This window comes from Trifolium pratense, linkage group LG2 (assembly GCF_020283565.1).
Source record: "Trifolium pratense cultivar HEN17-A07 linkage group LG2, ARS_RC_1.1, whole genome shotgun sequence".
Lineage (NCBI taxonomy): Eukaryota > Viridiplantae > Streptophyta > Magnoliopsida > Fabales > Fabaceae > Trifolium > Trifolium pratense.
In genome coordinates, this window is record NC_060060.1 from 2,148,752 (window position 1) to 2,171,234 (window position 22,483).

General features: G+C 34.0%; 5 protein-coding genes and 2 pseudogenes across 5 annotated transcripts; 4 read left to right on the plus strand and 3 right to left on the minus strand.

Moving 5' to 3' along the window:
• Positions 1–633: 633 nt before the first annotated feature.
• On the minus strand, positions 634–2,321 carry LOC123909666 (annotated as a pseudogene).
• A 170-nt stretch (positions 2,322–2,491) lies between these two features.
• Positions 2,492–4,138, minus strand: LOC123909675 (F-box/LRR-repeat protein 2-like). Its single transcript, XM_045960550.1, has one exon. It carries the CDS (start codon positions 4,136–4,138, stop codon positions 2,492–2,494), a length of 1,647 nt encoding a protein of 548 aa, XP_045816506.1.
• A 2,435-nt stretch (positions 4,139–6,573) lies between these two features.
• Positions 6,574–9,034, plus strand: LOC123910966 (primary septum endo-1,3(4)-beta-glucanase-like). Its single transcript, XM_045962260.1, has one exon. The coding sequence runs from the start codon at positions 6,815–6,817 to the stop codon at positions 8,816–8,818; it is 2,004 nt and encodes a 667-aa protein (XP_045818216.1). The 5' UTR covers positions 6,574–6,814; the 3' UTR covers positions 8,819–9,034.
• Positions 9,035–10,387: 1,353 nt separating this feature from the next.
• On the plus strand, positions 10,388–12,322 carry LOC123909676 (probable endo-1,3(4)-beta-glucanase ARB_01444). The gene has a single exon (XM_045960551.1). The coding sequence runs from the start codon at positions 10,388–10,390 to the stop codon at positions 12,320–12,322; it is 1,935 nt and encodes a 644-aa protein (XP_045816507.1).
• A 639-nt stretch (positions 12,323–12,961) lies between these two features.
• On the plus strand, positions 12,962–13,491 carry LOC123909684 (annotated as a pseudogene).
• A 656-nt stretch (positions 13,492–14,147) lies between these two features.
• Positions 14,148–16,145, plus strand: LOC123910967 (probable endo-1,3(4)-beta-glucanase ARB_01444). The gene has a single exon (XM_045962261.1). The coding sequence runs from the start codon at positions 14,148–14,150 to the stop codon at positions 16,143–16,145; it is 1,998 nt and encodes a 665-aa protein (XP_045818217.1).
• A 3,956-nt stretch (positions 16,146–20,101) lies between these two features.
• Positions 20,102–22,209, minus strand: LOC123910968 (probable endo-1,3(4)-beta-glucanase ARB_01444). The gene has a single exon (XM_045962262.1). It carries the CDS (start codon positions 22,207–22,209, stop codon positions 20,203–20,205), a length of 2,007 nt encoding a protein of 668 aa, XP_045818218.1. The 3' UTR covers positions 20,102–20,202.
• Between the last annotated feature and the right edge of the window lie 274 nt (positions 22,210–22,483).

The window sequence follows — 22,483 nt, forward strand, 5'->3', positions numbered from 1 at the left end:
TAAGTTATCTTTGTATTTCAATGAGAATATTATGTGACATATTGTCCTTTATTATGATACACATGCCTACATGCTCTATCTTGTAGAGTATGGACTTTGAGTTTGAGTTCTCAGAACATCATTTCAGTATAGCTTTCCGTATCAACCCAAAATCTTCTGTGATATTTTGTCATATCTTGGAACTGCTTTGCCTTTTCGGAAGGTTAATAATCTCTGGACTCATATCTTGGCAGTACAAACTAGATAAATTGCAGTTATCTTTTGCTTGTTTTGTATCTTAGATTATGATATTGTTTTCGAAGTCCCAAAGGAGCTTAAAGAGTATGCTCCCTACGTGAGTAGTGTCTTTGCATTGATCGAGAATATCTATAAAAGGCGTAAAATGCACAAAACAGCAATGAACACATGTTCTCAACATTGTCCTACACAGCAGCTCACTCATTAAAGATAAAAATAAAATCTTTTTTGATAAAGAGATAAAAGATTTCTTGATGAAGCAAAAATTAATAGTAATATTTATCGATATACTTTAATATATAGTACACCAAAACTACATTTATCAGAAAACAATCTTAACTAAACTTGATCAGCTATAAATTAGATACCTAACACCATTATACTTAACCAATCCTGCTACCTCTTAGCTGTGTGAAGAAGATATCCATGATCTCTTAGCAGTGTGCAGTTTTCTAGCACATGTTTCAGTGTTTCACTCCCTTCTCTGTGACACCACTACAATTTCTAAGAAATAGTTGCAAAAGCCCAGGACAATTTTTCGAGATCACATAGAGTGTTTCATCATCAACCTTTGTACATATCAAGTTCAACACCTCCAGATTGGGAACAACAAAGTTCATTCCAAGTAGCTTCACTTCACAACAGTAGGCTAAATTCAAATGCCTAATCTTACAACATTTCCGTAAAACTTCACAAATACCTTCAGATATGCGATTGCAAGTATTCAAATCAAGCAGCTGCAAATTAGGGAAAATGGAAGCAAACATTGTAATGATTTCATCACTTAGCCATGAATTTTGACCCAAATAGAGAGACTTTAATTGAGGGTATACACCAAACTCCACCAAAGAATCAGAATTCCCTACAATCTTACCCCTGATATTTTCCATTTCAATCTCACTAAGTGAAGGACAGTTCCTTAAAAGTGCAAACAAGGCTGCATATGTGAGTTGCTTACAATAATTAAGTTTTATGGACACCAAATCAACAAGAAACGATGACAACTCCACAACATGTTGATCATTTAGAAAATCGGTATGATAAAGCTCCAAATGTTGTAAACGTTGACACTTGGATAACAAAAAATAGATTCCAGCATAACTGTAGTCATTGCAAGAGTGAAGCACAAGTCTCGTCAAAGGAAGACCTTCCCTTGCAATGGAATATAGCAATTCATCTGAGATATTCATATTTTGCAAAACAAAACAAGTCAAACCCTTCAAACTCACCAATGAGTCAATAAGTTGTGAAGTACGAAACATTTTACGGTCTTCACCATTTACAAACGAAAATGAAAAAAGACCTCAATGTTAGTTTATCACGGAGAGCAGAAGCAAGTCCTACACTAGTTATTTCTTCACACAAAAACATGATGATCTCTTCGAGATACCTACAATTGTTAAGCAAGTGGAAAAGCTATTGGTTATTTATTGGAAAGCAAGAAAGATTAACCTTGCTAGAGTTTGATAAGTGCAACTGAAATAGCCTCTACCCCATCAACATAGCTACTACTACTGCTACGTGACGGATAGCTGAGGTCAAGTTCAAGTTTTTTCAAGCAAAGGGAAACATTCAGCGATAAGGAATAAATCCGAGGTATTAATAGAATCAATGTAGGAACAAGTGAGAGAAGTCAAAGTTGTGATCTTTTGTGAAAAAGCTCGCAACCCATTAGCTGGAAAGGTGGTTTGGTAGGAGATATTGAGTGATGTGAGTTGTTGCAACGGGAAACGAGACATTTCGTACAGAATCTTGTTGAGGTTGAGGTTATTGTGGAAGCCATTGAGGTTAAGGGAAGTAAGGTTGGTGAATCTTTTGAAGATGTGACAATGTTTTAATTGTTTGTCGATTGTAATTGAGAATCGAAGACAGTTGGTGATTGACAGAAACTGTTTGGAGACGAGAGATAGAGAATTCAAGTACCGATTGCCATATTTCAATGGGTAACTGTTGGTGATTGAGAGAAACTGTTTGGAGGCGAGAGATAGAGAATTCAAGTACCGACGGTTGTGGTTGTTGTAATCCTTGATGTTGAATTTGAAGATGGTTTCCCTATGGAGGTTGTTCAAAATCCGGGACACCATGGCTCCGAAATTTAAGAACACAGAACCCAACTGCTTGCATTACCCTATTACTTAGAGAATTATCATGTACTGATGAGTAAATGCATGCACATTTGTATGTTGTCATTTTAAAAACGCAATTTCTCAGGAAGTAAATCGCAGAAGAAAAAACAACTTACAGAGTTCAAACTTCAGCATAGTACTTTCCGAATATCAGTAAAGAATAAGGCATCTTTGACGTGGGAAGAGTTTCCTATTTTAATCTTTCTCAGTTGTGTGCAGTTTTCTGCCAAATGTTTTACTCCCTTCTCTGTGACATCATTGCAATGTTCAAGTAATAGTTGCAAAAGGCCAGGACAATTCTTTGAGATCACATAAAGTGTTTCATCATCAACCTTTGTATTTGACAAGTCCAACACTTCCAGCTTGGGAACTACAAAGTTCAATCCATGTAGCTTCACTCTTGGACAGTAGGCTAAGTTCAAATGTCTAAGCTTATAACATTTCCTTAAAACTTCACAAATACCTTCAGATATGTCATTGCACAAATTCAAATCAAGCAGCTCTAAATTGGGGAAAATGGAAGCAAACATTATGATGCTTTCATCACTTAACCATGAAGTCTTACCCAAATAGAGAGCCTTTAATTGAGGGTATACACACAACTTCCCCAAAGAATCAGAGTTCCCTACAACGTTTTCCCCGGTCATTTCCATGTTGATCTCACTAAGTGAAGGACAGTTATTAGCGAGTGTAAACAATGCTGATTTTGTGAGCTGACAACAAGTAAGGTTTATAGACACCAAATCACGAAGCAACGAAGATAGTTGGACAACATGTTGATCTTCCAAAAAATAAGCACTTTCAAGACCCAAATGTTGGATATGTTGACACTTGGATAACAAATAAAAGATTCCATTAAAACTATAGTCAGTGCAAGATTGGAGGTCAAGACTCATCAAAGGAAGACCTTCCCTTGCAATAGAGTTGAGCAACTCATCTGAGATATTCAAATTGTGCAAAGCAAGACAAGTCAAACTCTTCAAACTCACCAATGAGTCAATCAAATGTGAGGTAGCAAACATTTCTCTGTATTCCGGATTGGAAGAAGTAGCAGAAAACGATAGAGACCTCAATCCTGGTCTCTCACGGAGAGCAGAAGCAATTCCTTCATTGGTTATTTCATCACAGTCAAACATGATGACCTCTTCAAGATACTTACAATTGTTAAATAAGTGGAAAAGCGATTGGTTGTTTATGGGAAATCCAGAAAGATTAACCTTGCGGAGTTTGATAAGTGCAAGTGAAATAGCCTTTACCCCATCTTCGTAGCTACTGTAATTTTTGTAACCCGAGTCAGAGGGATAACTGAAGTCGAGTTCTTGGAGTAAAGGAAAACATTCAGCAATGAGAAATAAATCAGAGGTATTAAGATAACGAATTTGGTAACAAGTGAGAGAGGTCAGAGTTGTAATATTTTGTGAAAAAGATCGCAACCCATCTGCGGGAATGGTACAATAGTGAGGGAGACTTAGGGAGGTGAGTTTCAATGGGAAACAAGATATTTTGATGAGAATCTTATCAACTTCAGTGTTAAAGTAGAAGGAGGTGGCGAGTGCGAGGGAGTTGAGGTTGGTGAATCTTTTCAAGAGGCCAAGGAAGCTTGTTGATCCATCGTAGACAGTAAGTGAGAATATGAAACGGTTGGTGATGGAGAGAAACTGTTTCGAGACGAGAGATAAAGAATTCAAGTAGCGACGGTTGTCATCGTCGTTATCATTGATGTTGAGGTTGAAGATGGTTTCCCAAATATCATTAGGTAAATATGATGCAACCATTAAGGGATGTTTCTGCGGTGATAATTTGAGGGTTTATGTTTCATCAAATAGGGATTATAAATAGGTATTGATGGTCACAAATCACAATATGATATGTGTGTATCTTATATTTGTTTTCTTTTTTTCATGGGCAAATATCTACTTCTAATCTTTTTTTTTTGAAACTATATCTACTTCCAATCTAATATAATAAAATTAATTATTAGTAACAAATTTATTAATTATTTTTTTTGGACAAATTTATTAATTTATTCCGATTTGTTTTAATAATAATCAAATTTTATATTGTTTTATTGTAATTTTACTCAGTTAATAAGATATCCATAAAATAAAAAAAAAGGTATCCATAAAAATAGAAACAAAATAAAATATTAATAAGATATGCATAAAATAGAAATAAAATAAAAATATGAATCTATCCTCAATAATTTTGAAAAAGGATGAATCATAAAATCCCATCACAGCAACACAACAAAATCAATAAAAAGATTTTAAGAAGTTTAGTAAAAAATATTATGTATATATAAAAAAGAAATAATAAAAAGATTAGAGAAAATTTAATCAATAATAAAAAGATATCTTGAACATCCATAAACTTTCTTCTTTTGTGATGAGAGTTTGTTATCATCAAAACACAACTAAGTTTAAGAAGAAAATCTTCTTCACAATATTTTCATTTTTTAAACTACTAACTACTCATAAAGATCGGCTATTAGCCATGGAAACCTTATAATGGTAAGGAAGATATAAGTTTGGACTTATTAGCAGTAAATGGAAATCTTGTGCTTATTGAAAATAAGCATGGAGAAGAGAAGAGAAGAGAAGAGATTAGTCTTAGTCATGTCGGGCAAAAATAGTGGCATATCAAACAAATTTTACTGTGTGTTTTTTTAGCCAATTTTTTTTTACAGTGACATAGCGGGGAGTTACTATTTTACAAAGATTTTATTTTTTTGGAAAATGTTATGTAAACACATTTATTTGACAAAAATACAATAAATATACTTATTTGATTTTTTAAATATTTTTTGTATATCTTATTTTACGTGTTTGTGAGTGGAAAAAGAGTTGGGTTAATTTTGTGTCTCAAAATTTGTGTTTGAATAACACACCTTTTTTTTTTTTTTATAGTGACATAGTGGGGAAATGTAAAAAGGTTGTGAAGCACATGAGAGTCGAATACATGCATAGCACGCATTCTTAGATTTCCTGAATGAAGTATTCGTTCATATAGCACCGTTGTTAAATCTATTCATTGATAAATAAATATCTATTAAAAAAAATATTGTTATTAGAGTTGTAATATAATATAGCCAAGAAAAAATCCAGTAAAATAAAATCCAGAAAATAATCATTGCATTCGCCCCGATGGATATTTTAAAATATAATAATTTTTTATAATTTTTATTATCACACGATTATTATTATTTTTTTAACGGCAAAGATTGTATTCATATATAAATTTATCGTCAAATTTTTTACTATTGTAGAATTAAAGATATTAATCGTCAAAATTATACATTGACATGCGTGAACCAATCAACTGGATTATTTATTATATATATATTTTTTTATCTTAGATGAAGTGATAATTCACTGAAATTAAACTCACATATAATTGTGAGATTTCGGATTTGTACTCGAGTCACGACATTCGACATAACAATTTCGGCATTTTTGCCTGTTGAGCTAGGCTTATGGGACAACCGGATAATTTATTATGGCGCTGAGAAAGTATTGTTTTGGTTTTTTGTCCCTATAATAACAACTTATTAAGGAAAGTGAAATGTGATAATTTGAAGTATGACTTTTTGTGTTTTTCTTGAAAAAAGTTTTATGGGAAGATGTAAAAAGAATTTTGATTGGTTATCAATTATGTTAAAAGGAAGAGAGAGAGTAAATTACGGTAAATGCAATTTGCATTAAATTTTATGTAAAAGTAAATCTCAAAAATGATAAAAGTTAATAAATTTTATTTATAATTTGGAAGAAGAAAAAATAATTTTTTTTTGCTTATAATATGGAACAGAGGGAGTACATCTTCAAATTCTCAAAAAAAAAAAAAAAAAACCCTACATCTTCTTCCTTAATGTTCATTAGTCATTACATAAACAAACACACTATGCATGTGTTTGGTTTTGCGGCGGAGAGAATTGATTTTGGCAGAATTGATTCTGTAAAATTGATTCTGGCCAAAATTGATTTTAAGCTGAAGTGGTTTATGTTTGGATATATTCATGAAAAAGTGAGTTGAACAAAAAATTTGAGTGTAAAAATCAATTCTAGAATCAGAAGCTACGATTTCTAGCTTCAAGTAGAATCAATTCTGGAGGCAGAATCAATTCTACTTTTGAGAAACCAAACAAGTCAGAATCAATTCTACACGTTCAGAATCAATTCTGGATGCTCCAGAATTGAAACCAAACATACACTATCTTGCTTTGTCTTTCTGCAACCTTTTCTGTTCCCAAATGCTCATTCAACATTTCTCACTGACCCCTCCATCTTCTTCTCCCCAAATCTGCTATCTGCACCCATCCCCATAAACCTCAGCATAAGAGGATTGAACAAAAAACCAAAACCTATAAAACCTATGAAACTGAAACCTCGTCAACACAACAACCTCAATTAACACTACCACCACCACCACAACCATTTCAACCACCATCTCCAACAATGCATCATCTAACCAAAAAGAACAAACCTTTTCTATTCCCACAAACAAATTCCACTGTTCTCCCTGACCCCTCCAACTTCTTCTCCCCAAATCTGCTATCTACACCCCTCCCCACAAACTCTTTCTTCCAAAACTTTGTTCTCAAAAATGGTGACCAACCTGAATACATTCATCCATATCTCATCAAATCATCAAACTCATCACTTTCTGTTTCATACCCATCTAGATTCTTCAACTCAAAAGTCATATCACAAGTGTTCAACCCTGATTTCACTATCACTTCCTCTACAAAATGTTCCAATGAGAAACACATAATCTCTTCTTACAATGATCTCAGTGTTACTTTGTATATTCCTTCTTCAAATTTGAGATTTTTTCTTGTTAGGGGAAGTCCCTTTTTGACATTCTCTGTCACACAATCAACCCCTCTTTCCATCACTTCAATCCATGCAATTCTCTCTTTTACTTCCAATGATTCTCTTACAAAACATACTTTTCAGTTTAACAATGGTCAAGTTTGGATTTTGTATGCTTCTTCATCTATCAGGTTGAGTCATGGTATTTCTGAGATTGTTTCTGAGGCCTTTAATGGCATAATTAGAATCGCTCTGTTGCCGGATTCTGATTCGAAAACTGAAGCTATTCTTGACAAGTTCAGTTCATGTTATCCTGTTAGTGGCAATGCTGTTTTTGGAAAACCGTTTTGTGTTGGGTATAAATGGGAGAAGAAAGGTTCAGGTGATTTGTTATTGTTAGCAAACCCTCTACATCTTCAACTTTTATGTGATATTATTGATTGTGATGTTACTGTTTTAACTGGTTTTAAGTATAAAAGCATTGATGGTGATCTTGTTGGTATTGTTGGTCATTCTTGGTTTTTGAAAACTGATCCTGTTTCTGTAACATGGCATTCTTCAAATGGTGTGACGAAAGAATACCACAAAGAAATTGTTTCTGCTCTTTTGAAAGATGTTGAGGATCTAGATTCATCTGCAACAACAACAACAACAACTTCTTACTTTTATGGAAAATTGATTGCTAGAGCTGCGAGGTTAGCGTTGATAGCAGAAGAGGTTTTCTTATTTGATATGATTCCAAAGGTTAAGATTAAGAAGTTTTTGAAGGAAACTATTGAGCCTTGGCTTGATGGAACCTTTAATGGAAATGGTTTTCTATATGATCACAAATGGGGAGGGATTGTAACCAAACAAGGCTGTGCCGATTCCAATGATTATATTGGTACTGAATTCTATAATGCTCAACTTAATCAGTTAGGATATTTTCTTTATGGTATTGCTGTTCTGGTTAAACTTGATCCAGATTGGGGTAGAAAGTATAAGTCTCAAACTTATTCACTCATGGAGGATTTCATGAACTTGAGCACCTGTTCCAATCCGAATTACACGCGTTTGAGGTGTTTTGATCTATATAAACTGCATTCTTGGGCCGGAGGCCTAACTGAGTTTGCAGATGGAAGATATCAGAAGGGCACTAGTGAGGGTATTAATGCATATTATTCTGCTACATTGATTGGTTTGGCTTATGGCGATGCTAATGTTGTTGCAACTGGATCAACCTTGACAGCTTTTGAAATTAAAGCTGCTCAAATGTGGTGGCATGTTAAAAAGGGAGGGAATATGTATGAGGATGAGTTTACAGAAGCGAATAGGATGATTGGTCTTGCTTGGTCAAATAAGAGAGACATGGAACTTTGGTTTGGATATCTTGGTGCTAGGCAATGTTTGCTTGGTATACAAGTTTTACCATTGGTTCCTATTTCTGAAGTGTTGTTTTCTGATGTTGATTATGTGAAGGATCTTGTTGAGTGGGCATTGCCATCATTGGAAAGGGATGGTGTAGGAGAAGGGTGGAAGGGTTTTTTGTATGCTTTGCAGGGAATCTATGATAAGGAAGGTGCTTTGGAGAAGGTAAGAAAATTGAGTGGTTTTGATAATGGAAATTCATTTAGTAATCTGTTGTGGTGGATTCATAGTAGAGGTTAAGGGGGTGCAATGGTTGTGATAAGATAGTTAAGTTGTTTTGATTATGGAAATTAAATGGCATGCAAATTGCATATTCATATTCCAACAAGTTCCTTTTTTTATATTTTGTAGTGTTTAGATTTTTATTTTCTTTCTAATTCATCTTATATTACAATTTTCTGTTGTTCTGGTTTATTAGTCTCTTAGCGGCCAATTTTTATAATTGAAGTTCTTGAATTAGGCTCAACTGATTAATCACAATGATGATAATCTCCCTTGATCAGTTTTGAGAGAATGCTAGTGACAGTGTATCTTATGATTCATAATAAGATTCAATTCGCGATTAGGAATAAAAGTCTTCCAGTTCACAACTTAATAACATGTATGAGAAATATAAAGATTTCTGTTTGAATGATTCCTTGCTCTCCAAGGAATAAGATGATTCAATTCAAACCTTGTGTTTTTCATTGTGTTTTTCTTTCATACCCTTTTTAGAGTACCAACTACCAAGTAATAGAAACATGACCTGTTTTCAAAAACCCTGCATCTCCAACAACACCAACAAGATCATCATCAATGCTTTTATACAATCATTCTTTGTACTCAACACAAAATGGTTCTCTAAGTATAGCATCACCGGACACAGGATAATAAAGCTATACCTGTCAATAACAGCCTCGTGTTTAGAATTGGAATCGATAACAAAGTTTTTCAAATTGTGCGCGACAAGGCCTCAAAAGTGATCTTTACTATATAGGTATGAGTCAACTTTACATGAATGGGAGAATATAGTATCCATGTTTGATTGTTACATTAATGTTTGCTCATGTGCAATCTTGTCCCTTTATTAAACAATATAATAAAATAAAAATACAAAAACATAAATGTGAATGGTGGGGATTTGAACTGCTCCCTCTGCAGTTTATTTTCAAATTGAGAGGATTTGCTCTCCATAAGAGGAGTCACTCAATCGTTACTACCTCCGTCCCAAAACAATGGTCTTTTACGCATACCAATGCATAATTTGAATCATTAATATCTTTAGTTTTTTTTCATGAAAAATTATAAAAATTTAATATTGTGAAAATATTCATTGAGACAAATCAAATAAGATCTTATTTGCTAATATTTGTCTTTATAAATTAGTAAAAAAATACGGTAAAAAATAAATGTCAACGGGGACAATTGTTTTGGGACGGAGAGAGTAATAAAAAACCATTTTCAAACTCTTGAAGCATGCATAGGCATTAACCAATAGGGACAGCTACGAAACCCATCCATATGTTTATCATTGAAATTTGAACTGAACCTATACACTTTACTTATCACCTTTTAATCTTCCATCCTTTAAATCTCATTAAATTTAAATTAATTACTCCTACAATCAGGACAAAACCTAAACAACCATCCAATAAACATCTTATACAAAAACCAAACCCTACAGCTTCCAAATCATAACGGATAGTTAACTTAATCAACATTATAAAAAGTCTTCATCACCATTATCATTATTCATTACCACCTTAAGCAACATTTTAGCCATTCAAAATACTGCTAATCACAAAAAAACTCTATCACTTGCAAGTTGCAATGGCTATCAACAACAACAACAAGAACACATCTTTTCTATTCCCACAGACTAATTCCACTATTCTCCCTGACCCCTCCAAATTCTTCTCTCAAAATCTGCTATCCACACCCCTCCCCACTAACTCTTTCTTCCAAAACTTTGTCCTCAACAATGGTGACCAAGCTGAATACATTCATCCTTACCTTATCAAATCATCAAACTCATCACTTTCTGTTTCATACCCATTTCCATTCTTCAACTTTTTTGCTAAATCTCAAGATTTCTGTCCTGATCTTACCATCACTTCGTCTTCAAAAAGTTCCAATGAGAAACACATAATCTCTTCTTACAGTGATCTTAGTGTAACCTTAGATATTCCTTCTTCAAACTTGAGATTTTTTCTTGTTAGGGGAAGTCCCTTTTTGACTTTTTCTGTCACACAACCAACCCCTCTTTCTATCACAACAACCCATCTTATTCGCTCTTTTACTTCCAATGATTCTCTCACAAAGTATACTTTTAACCTTCGCAATAGTCAAACATGGATTTTGTATGCTTCTTCACCGATTACTATTCGCAAGGTACCTAATGATACTTCTGACGTTTTCTGCTATCATATTGATGAGATCACTTCTGAGCCATTTTCTGGCATTATTAGGATAGCTATGTTGCCGGATTTGAAAAATGAAGCTGTTCTTGACAAGTTCAGTTCATGTTATCCTGTAAGTGGTGATGCTGTTTTTGCAAGACCGTTTTGTGTTGAGTATAAATGGGTGAAGAGAGGTTCAGGTGATTTACTTATGTTAGCACATCCTTTTCACCTTAAAATTTTATGTGATATTATTGATCGTGATGCTACTATTTTGAGTGATTTCAAGTATGAAAGTAAAGATGGTGATCTTGTTGGTGTTGTTGCTGATTCTTGGTTTTTGAAAATTGATCCTGTTTCTGTAACATGGCATTCTTCAAATGGTGTGAAAAAAGAATACCATAAAGAAATTGTTTCTGCTCTTTTGAAAGATGTTGAGAAACTGAACTCATCAGAAATAACAAAAACATTATCTTATTATGATGGAGCATTGATTGCTAGGGCTGCAAGGTTAGCATTGATAGCTGAAGAGGTTGGTTTTCTTGATGTGATTCCGAAAGTTGGAAAGTTTTTGAAGGATACAATTGAGCCTTGGCTTGATGGAACTTTTAATGAGAATGGATTTTTTTATGATAAAAAATTTGGTGGAATTGTCACTAAACAAGGTTGTATGTTTTATTGCAATGAATGTTTACATTCGGGAATTTGTAACGCTGAAATTAATCACTTGGGATATTTCCTTTACGGCATTGCTTTTCTTGTTAAGCTTGATCCAGATTGGGGAAGAAAGTATAAGCCTCAAGCTTATTCACTTATGGAAGATTTCATGAACTCGAGCACAAGTTTGAACCCAAATTACACGCGATTAAGGTGTTTTGATCTATATAAGTTGCACTCTTGGGCCGGAGAGTTAACCAAATTCTCTGATGGAAGATATCGGAAGGGTAGTGTTGACGCTATCAATGCATATTATTCTGCTACTTTGATTGGTTTAGCATATGGTGATGCCGATGTAATTTCCATTGGATCAACCTTAATGGCTTTGGAAATTCTAGCAGCTAAAAGAGATGTTACACTATGGTATTATAGTCGTCATGCTTCAAAAACATGTTTTCGAATTTTACCTTTGTTGCCTATTTCTGAAGTGTTGTTTTCTGATGTTGGTTATGTGAAGGATCTTGTTGAGTGGGGAGTGCCTGCTTTCTTGGGAAGTGGTCGTTTAGAAGAAGGTTGGAAGGGTTTTTTATGTGCTTTGAAGGGACAATATGATAAGGATAATTCTATGAAGAAAATAAGAAAGTTTAGTTTTTCTGATGTTGAAAATTCATTTAGTAATTTGTTGTGGTGGATTCATAGTAGAGGTTAAGGTGTGATATTTGGAAGATGCTTGTGACAAAAGAATATGTTGGTGACAAATTAAGTGGCATTTGAATTGGTTATTCATATTCCAACAAGTTTCATTTTTAAATTTGTAGTATTCAGATTTTCTTTTCTTTATAAATCATTGTAAACAGCTTTCTACTGTTCTGCTTTATTCAACAATCACTGGCTCTATTCAAAATACTTGATGATTATGTTTTGCTAAACTATATATGAGTGTCATTGTATTTTTGGCATGATTTTCTGCTAAACTATGATTGAGTAGTAGCTTGTCATAGAAGTCTACGGTGGTGGAACCATGTTGGCAATAGAGAAAACAGTTCCCTGTGATACAAGCCAGTGAAGATTAGATAGTTATAACTAAAAATTCTGTTAGTGGTTAGTTAGTTAGTTAGTTAGTTAGTTAGAAGTTACCAAGTGTAAGCATACATGTATGGATAGCTATGTACTACCCTTGTAACTTTAGATTGTGATGAATAAACATTCCTGCTTCTTATCGAGCGCGCTTTGCTTCCTTTTTTGTTCTTGCTTATGCATAGTTTCTCACTTTCACAGAGATCATGCTGAAGTAGAGAATCTTGTTGATTTGTTTTACAAAACATGACCATTTGTTGATTTGTTTTACATGCGGATTAGGTGTTTCAATCTTTCCAAGTTGCATTCTTGGGCTGGAGTGTTAATCGATTTCTCTGATGGAAGATGTCAAAAGGGAACAAGCTATTGATGCATATTATTCTGCAACCATGTTAGGATTAGCATAAGGTGATGCCAACATTGTTGTTATTGGATCAACCATAACAGCATTGGAAATTAAAGCTGCTCAAATGTGGTGGCGTATAAAATGAGGGAATATATATGAGGATGAGTTTACAAAAGTGAATAGGATGATTGGTCTTGCTCGGTCTAATAAGAGAGACATGTAATGGAACTATGGTTTGGTTATGCTGATGCTAGGCAATGTTTGGCGAAGGAAGTTCACCATTGCTGCCTATTTCTGAAGTTTTCTTTTCTGATGTTGAGTATGTGAAGGATCTTGTTGATTTGGCTTTGCCTGCTTTGGAAAGTGATGGTGTAGGTGAAGGGTGAAATTTGAATGGTTTTGATGATGGAAACTCATTGACTAATCTCTTGTGGTGGATTCATAGTAGAGCTTGAGGTGTGAATGATTCTCAAGTATCATAGTCAAATAATTGTATGTTATTGAATTAAGCACACTGATTAATCACCACCTTGTTTTGAGTGAATTCTAGTGGGAGGCAAAATAACCTATCTTATGAAGTTATGAAATTGATTAATTGTGCATTAAACCATATGAGTTGATTTAGTTTTAAGAACTTAAGAAAAGGAGAAATTGCAACATCAGGTGCTACAAAATAATCTATTTCAGTGTTGGATATTTAACATTTGGTTGATGGCTTGAAGTAAATTGTTGTTTTTATGTTCAAATAACATTGTATTTTAAAAAAACAAGATCTTTGTTTCATTTCTCAAGTTCTACAGCTTAATAACTAAATAGACTACATAGGTATGGATTTGGATTCTCTTCAGTACTTTAATTATTGAACCTTACTCTCCTCCACCTATTAAACTTCTTTCTTGTCTTCCACTCATCATAAAAACTAAGTATAAGTGTATAACATAAAAGCCAAACTATGCAACTTCCAAACCATAACGGTTACAGCTTGTCAAAAAAAAAAAAAAACAAATTCCAATACTAGTAATTCAAACAACAAAGAGAACTATCACTCAAAACCAATATAAAATCTCTCCATCACCATACCATTACTTCATACTATCAAAGTAAACTTGCAATGGAAAACAACAAAGAGAATAAACCTTTTCTATTCCCACATGCTGATTCAACTGTTCTACCTGACCCCTCCAACTTCTTCTCTGCAAATCTTCTATCCACACCCCTCCCAACAAACTCTTTCTTCCAGAACTTTGTTCTAAAAAATGGTGATCAACCTGAATACATTCATCCTTATCTCATCAAATCATCAAACTCTTCACTTTCTATATCATACCCGAGTCGGTTTTCTAACTACTCTGTCATAAGCCAAGTCTTCCAACCTGATCTCACCATATCCTCTATACAACAAAAAAGCAATGACAAACATATAATCTCTTCTTTCAATGATCTCAGTGTTACATTGGATATTCCTTCTTCAAATTTGAGATTTTTTCTTGTTAGGGGAAGTCCTTTTTTGACTTTTTCTGTCACAAAACCAACCCCTCTTTGCATTTCAGCTAACCGTGCAATTGTTTCATTCTCTTCAAATGATTCTCTTACCAAGTTCACTTTTCAGCTTAACAATGGTCAAACATGGCTTCTATATGCTACCTCACCAATCAATTTGAGTCATGATCTTATTAATATAATAACTTCTGAGGAGTTTTCTGGTATAATTAGAATCGCTTTGTTGCCGGATTTTTATTCGAAAAATGAGGCTGTTCTTGACAAGTTCAGTTCTTGTTATCCTGTTGGTGGCAATGCTATTTTTGGAAAACCGTTTTGTGTTGAGTATAAATGGGAAAAGAAAGGTTCAGGTGATCTGTTATTGCTAGCACACCCTCTACATCTTCGACTTTTGTGTCATATCAATGATTGTAATTTTACTGTTTTGAAAGAATTTAAGTATAAAAGCATTGATGGAGATCTTGTTGGTATTGTTGGAGATACATGGCTATTGAAAACTGATCCTATTTTTATAACTTGGCACTCTACAAATGGTGTGAAGAAAGAATACCATGAAGAAATTATTTCAGCTCTTGTGAAAGATGTTGAGGATCTGAATTCATCAGCAATAACAACGACATCGTCTTACTCTTATGGAAAATTGATTGCTAGAGCTGCAAGGTTAGCATTGATAGCTGAAGAATGTTTTTCCTTTGATTTGATTCCAAAAACTAAGATTAAGAAGTTTTTGAAAGAAATCATTGAGCCTTGGCTTGATGGAACTTTTAATGGAAATGGTTTTCTTCATGACGAAAAATGGGGTGGGATTGTTACTAAAAAAGGTTGTGATGATTCCGATGATTGTTTTGGTTCTGAATTTTTTAATGCTCAACTTAATCACTTGGGATATTTCCTTTATGGTATAGCTGTTTTGGTTAAGCTTGATCCAGATTGGGGTAGAAAGTATAAAACTCAAGCTTATTCACTCATGGAGGATTTCATGAACTTGAGCACATGTTTGAACCCGAATTACACGTGTCTGAGATGTTTTGATCTATATAAGTTACATTCTTGGGCAGGAGGGTTAACTGATTTTGCAGATGGAAGATATCAGAAAGGAACTAGTGAAGCTATTAATGCATATTATTCTGCTACATTGATTGGTTTGGCTTATGGTGATACTAATGTTGTTGCAATTGGATCAACCTTAACAGCATTGGAAATTAAAGCTGCTCAAATGTGGTGGCATATAAAAGGAGGGAATTTGTATGATGAAGAATTTACAAAGGGGAATAGGATGGTTGGTCTTGTTTGGTCTAATAAGAGAGATATGGAACTATGGTTTGGTTATTTTGGTGCCAGGCAATGTTTACTTGGGATACAAGTTTTACCATTGTTGCCGATTTCTGAAGTTTTGTTTTCTGATATAGATTATGTGAAGGATCTTGTTGAGTGGGCATTGCCGGCTTTGGAAAGGGATGGTGTAGGTGAAGGGTGGAAGGGTTTTTTGTATGCTTTGCAGGGAATTTATGATAAGGAAGGTGCTTTGGCAAAGATAAGAAAGTTGAGTGGTTTTGATGATGGAAATTCATTTAGTAATATGTTGTGGTTGATTCATAGTAGAAGTTAAGTGGTTTTGATGAGGGAAATTAAATGGCATGAAAATTGCATATTCATATTCCAACAAGTTCCTTTTTTATATTTCTAGTATTTAGATTTTTTGTTTATTTCTTATTCATCTTAGACTACAATTTTCTATTGTTCTGGTTTATTTGTCTCATAGTCAGTTTTTAATTGAATGTTCTTGAATTAAGCACAAACACTGATTGATCACAATCATGCTAATTAATCTCCCTTCATAAGTTTTGACATGACAGCCCGGACTTGCGAGGTGCGAGATGTATCTCAGTTCAATACTCAAACGCTATGAATCTTAGTGTGTATTTATTAGACAAGAATCTCGTCTGCAATTTCAATTAATTTTGATGAATCCTTTTTAAAGTTCTTTTTAAAGTTCTTTAGTGTGTATTTATTTTGATGAATCCTTATAATGAATCGATGTCTAAACATAGTGTATCAAACTACTATTTTTGTCAACTTTGTATAACCAGCCACTTTTCTTTTGCATTTGATATACGACTTCAATCTTGAACAATTTTGATGTCGATATATGACATCTCATATTAAAACCTGTCACTTGTTTTTTTAAAACATAAAAATGACATTTTTATTGACAGTGCATCTTATGATTCATAATAAGATTCAATTCGCGATTCTGAAAAAAAGGTCTTCCTATTCATAATTTAATAGCCATGTTTGATGCAAATAAAGATTTCCATTTGAATGGTTTCTTGCTCTCCAAGGAATAGGATGATTTCAGGTTAGTGTTTCACAGCCAATACCTCTTTGACAGTATCAATTTGAGACTCAAATTTAAAATCAACTAATTGATTGATGCTTAAATGTGCTTATTGATCAATAGAACATTAGACCATACAAGACAATTTGGTTTTAAGAAGTTTAAAAAGCAAAGTAGAAACTTCAACAAATGGTGCTCCAAAACAAGGAATTGAAAGACAATGCATAAAAACAAAGTTCATTTGTCTCAATTACTAAAAAAAATATAAAAAACCATTCATTGTGACAACACTTCAACCTCTACTATAAATCCACAACAGGAGAAAAATGAACATATTTAGGTTTAACAAATTTATATATAGGTATATGAACATATTTTCATAGGTATAAATCCACAACATGAGAAAAATGAACATATTTGTCCCACCAAACAAATTTATAGGTATATGAACATATTTTCATGCCTCCACCAAACAAATGTATATATAGGTTTAACACAACACTTTCATGTTCTTTTAATCTTTCTTTTCATACCTATATGTATATAGGTTTAACACAATACTTTTATTTCTTTTGATCCTTCTTTTCATACCTATATGTATATTGGTTTAACACAATACTTTCATGTTCTTTTAATCTTTCTTTTCATACCTATATATAATGTACGTACTAAGTTATAACTTCAAACACATATCCTTTTTCCTATCCACAAAAATTCATTCATGTGGCTTTATTTAGCAAACATTTTTCTTTCTTTTCTTTTTCTTTTTGATGGTCATCAATTTCAATAGTGTATTAGGATTGAAGTTTTGGCCCAAAATGACAGTACGTGTTTTCAACCATTTAAGCGGGGCATCGAATTTCACTATTCATTGTGCGTCTAAAAATGACGATTTAGGCGTGCATGTAATTCATACCAACGAAGTTTATAAATGGGATTTTTATCCGAATGTTTGGGGGACAACATTATTCCACTGTGAAGTATCGTGGACTGGAGGGGAAATACGATACAACTTATATAATGATGCTAGGGATTTTAATTATAGGTGTGAATTGGGTTGTAACAACAAATGGAATAGAAGGCTATAGAGAAGATCATAACAGTAATGGGGCAAATCTAGTTTTGAAATGGAATACCTAGCTACAATGTATGATTGAATACAATAATTTAGAAGTGATTCCTATTAATGTATGTTGTTTGGATATTTTATGTAATTTCTGATAGTGCTAATCTCTTTCGTTGCAGGAAACTTCCAATCATGGTTGATTATCGCCAAGTAGCAATTCTCAAGACCATTTGTGTTAAGCCCAAAACTAAGGAAACAGAATTGGCCCAAGAGAAGCAAAAGTCCAAAAGGAAAATTGTTATAAAGGTTTTAAATTGCGGTTGCGGTTGCAGGTGTCGCGATTGCGACTAATGCGGACACTGCGATGCGATTGCGGCCGTTGCGGCGTGAAATAATTTTTCATCCGCACAAACACAATTTCATCACCCAATTCTTTTATTAAAAGTAAAATATATCCTCAGATTCATAATTTTCATCTTCACATAGCCAAACACAATATGAGTGAAGGGAAGGGAAGAGTTACATAATACATACCTTGACATAGAGCAGGAGCACAGTGATGCAAAGAGGAAAGGATCAAAGGAAGCTGAAATTGATGAATATTGATATTCAGTGAAACAACTAAGTGAACTCACACAACAACTCATCTAGTCATCTCCTCGACAACTCATTGAGACATAAAAAGATAGAAACTCTAAAATGAAAGGACATAAAGGAAAAAATAAAGGTGAGATTCTCTGAATTTTTATGAAAAGGAATATTGGATTGAACCGTTGCGGTCGTTGCGGTCAAAACTTCGTTGTGTTGCGGTGAAATGCTGTTGCGTTGCGGCATCACGTGTGATTTGAGTTCACACCGCAATTGCGATCCGATGCGGTTGCAGTGCCTACCGCATCCGCAATATTGCGGCCGCATCAGGTGAATGACAGCTGGAGCATTAGCATTGGTTAAGAGAAATCTGGAAGAATTTGGTTGTTAGAGTCTTTTGTCGTTTTGTATTTTTGTTATGATATTTTCCCTTTATAAGTGATGTAACGAGACAATTAAATGGAAGGAAGAAATTATCTTTTCCCTTATTCTCTATCTTCTTAGGAGGTTTTCTAGTCCTCGAATTCTAGAAATTACTGCGTTCCTAACAATTTGATCACATGATATATAGAAGTTTTGAATGATACAGTGTATTACTATTACAGTATTACTATTATAGTTAGTTATTGCAACTTGAGACTAGTTCGCTTTTGTTAGTTTATTTACTGTTTTGTACTTTTACATCTTGTCCTCCTTTCTCATTAATAAAGTTTAGCTATTTAAAAAAGGCAAATACTAAATAGTACCCCCGGGGCACTCGTTAGCAAGACCCTTTAAAAAAACATATTATTGAACGGCGAAATTAATGTATTAATAAACTGCAAAACAAACTAAGATATATAATTACATTTGAATTTGATGACTTTTTGACCGACTAAAAATTGAACCAAAAGATCTGTCGTAAATTATCCAAATTACCATAAATTGTTTACAAAGGAGACTGTTGTTCACTCCTCATCAGCTTCTCCAAAAGCTAAGGTTAAGAAATTTTTGAAGGAAACCATTGAGCCTTGGCTAGAAAGAACTTTTAATGGAAACCAGTGTGGTCTAATTCAACAAGATCCTTAACATAATTGAATGTTCTTGAATTAGAGACACCGAGTGATCACAATCATGCTAATCTGCCTTCAAAAGGAAGCATATATTAATTAGTAATTAACATCCTACATTATTTGAAAAATTAGAATTCTTTAAGGCACTGATTCGACATTCAAAAACATACACGGTTCAGTTTTATCTGGAGCCATGAAAGCATTTCTTCCATGAAGCATATATTTAATCCTGTTTGACTAAACTATAACTCAGACAGAAGAAAAATGGCTCCATAAGCCAATCATGTGATGTGAAACTGAATTGCGACTGTATTCTTGTTATTGATAGAGTGGTATTATCAGAAAAAGAGCAAAGGATTTACAAGTCTAATGGGCAATAAGTTTGAATGATTCCTTGCTCTCCAAGGAATAGGATGATTTCGGGTTAGTGCTTCATTGTGGTATGAAATGTTGCAGAACAATGACTCTAGTAATTTTCCATACAATGCTAAATAAAAATGAATGCAAAGAAGCTCGCAAAAAAGAACAAAACAAGGAATTGCAAGAGAAAATCCATAAAAACAAAGTCCATTGTCTCAATTACTTACAAAATATATAATAAACCATTCATTGTGTCAACACTTCAACCTCTACTATAAATCCACCACAGAAGATTAGTCATTGAATTTCCATCCTCAAACCTTTTTAACTTTTTTATATTCTTCAACGCTCCTTCATTGTCATAAACTCCCTGCAAAGCATACACAAATCCCTTCATTTTCTCCTCGACACCTTCCCTTTTCAAAGCAGGCATTGCCCATTCCACAAGTTCCTTCACATACTTCACATCAGAAAACAAAACTTCAGAAATTGGACACAATGGTAACACCTGAATACCAACCCTAGCTTCTCTCCATTCAGCTGGAGCAAACCAAAGTCCACTATCTCTCTTATTCGACCACAGAATCCCCATTATCCGTTCCTCTTTTGTAAAATCTTCTTCATACATATTCCCTCCCTTTTTAACATGCCACCACATTTTCGCTGCACAAATTTCCAATGCTGCAAGTGTTGACCCGATTGACATAATTTGAGCATCACCATAAGCCATTCCAAATAATGCCGCAGCATAATATGCATTCACAGCTTCACTAATTCCCATCTGATTCCTTCCATCTGCAAATTCCATTAACCCTCCAACCCAAGAATGCAAATTATAAAGATCAAAACTCCTTAAACGTGTATAATTTGAGTTCGAACTTGTGTTCAAATTCATAAAATCTTCCATAACAGAATAAGCTTGAGCCTTGTACTTTGTACCCCAAGCTGGATCAATCTTAACAAGCACAGCAATTGCATACACAAAATATCCTAATCTACTATGATGATTATTATAAATGCCAAAACCATACTCGGCTTTAGAATCGGTAGATCCTTGTTTAGTAACAAGCCCACCCCATTTTTTATCATGTAGAAATCCATTTCCTTTGACAGTTCCTTCAAGCCAAGGCTCAACAGTCTCCTTCAAAAACTTCTTAACCTTAGCTTTTGGAAACACATCATAGAAACAAACCTCTTCTGCTATCAATGCTAACCTTGCTGCTCTTGCAATCAATTTTCCAAAAGTATGACATGAAGTAGATTTTATTGAAGATGAATTCAAACACTCAACATCTTTATAAAGTGATGAAACAATTTTTTCATTGTCTTTTTCTTTCAGACCCTTTGTAGAGTACCAAGTAATAGAAACAGGATGTGTTTTCAAGATCCATGCATCTCCAACAACACCAACAAGATCACCATCAATGCTTCTATACTTGAACTCATTCAAAACAGTAACATTATTATAATCATTATCAGATAAAAGCTGAATATGAAGAGGGTGTGCTAACATCAACAAATCACCCCAACCTTTTTTCTCCCACTTATACTCAACACAAAATGGTTCTCTCAGAATAGCATCACCTGACACAGGATAACAGAATCTGTACCTGTCAAGAACAGCTTCATGTTTCGAATCAGAATCTGGTAACAAAGCTATCCGAATAGTGCCGGAAAAGGCTTCTTCAGAAGTGATTTCAGTACGGCTATGGCTCAACTTTATTTTAATGGAAGCATATAGTATCCAAGCTTGATTATTGTTAAGCCGAATAGTAAACTTTGTGAATGAATCATTTGATGAGAAATAAATGATATCATGGATTGTTGAGATCAAAAAAGGGGTTGGTTTTGTTACAGAAAGAGTCAAATAAGGACTTCCTCTAACAAGAAAAAAACTCATATTTGTAGATGGAATGTCTAAGGTGACACTGAGATCACTATAGGAAGAGATTACATGTTTTCCATTGGAACCTTTTTCTTTTTTCGAGGTAGTGATTGTAAGATCAGGTTTGAAGATTTGTGTTATGTGTTTAGAGTTGGAAGAACGTTTTGGATATGAAATAGAAAGTGATGAGTTTGAGGATTTGATGAGGTAAGGATGAATATATTCAGGCTGGTCACCATTTTTGAGAACAAAGTTTTGGAAGAAAGAGTTAGTGGGGAGGGGTGTGGATAGCAGATTTGGAGAGAAGAATTTGGAGGGGTCAGGGAGGATAGTGGAATGAGCTTGTGGGAATAGAAAAGGTGTGTTCTTGTTGTTGTTAGACATTGCAAATATGAACTGATATGAATGATACAGTATTTGTTTTTCTGTGATTATGTTATTGAAAAAGACTAAATGTTGTTTAAGGTAGTAGTTCTCAACTTATGATTGTTGGTATTTGCAGCATTGGAACTTATGTCAATTATTTATGGTATGGGAACTGTAAGGAATGGATTGAACGGTTGAAGTTTAAAAGGTGGGAAGTAAAGTGTAGTATAGGTTGAAGGGTCATGCTAATCAATTGGTGTCCCCAAAGAGATTGGTTAAGGAAATACCTCTT

Coding starts and splice junctions, on each gene's coding strand:
- LOC123909676 (XM_045960551.1), top strand. CDS start 10,388: ATGGCTATCAACAACAACAACAAGAACACATCTTTTCTATTCCCACAG.
- LOC123910968 (XM_045962262.1), bottom strand. CDS start 22,209: ATGTCTAACAACAACAAGAACACACCTTTTCTATTCCCACAAGCTCAT.
- LOC123910966 (XM_045962260.1), top strand. CDS start 6,815: ATGCATCATCTAACCAAAAAGAACAAACCTTTTCTATTCCCACAAACA.
- LOC123909675 (XM_045960550.1), bottom strand. CDS start 4,138: ATGGTTGCATCATATTTACCTAATGATATTTGGGAAACCATCTTCAAC.
- LOC123910967 (XM_045962261.1), top strand. CDS start 14,148: ATGGAAAACAACAAAGAGAATAAACCTTTTCTATTCCCACATGCTGAT.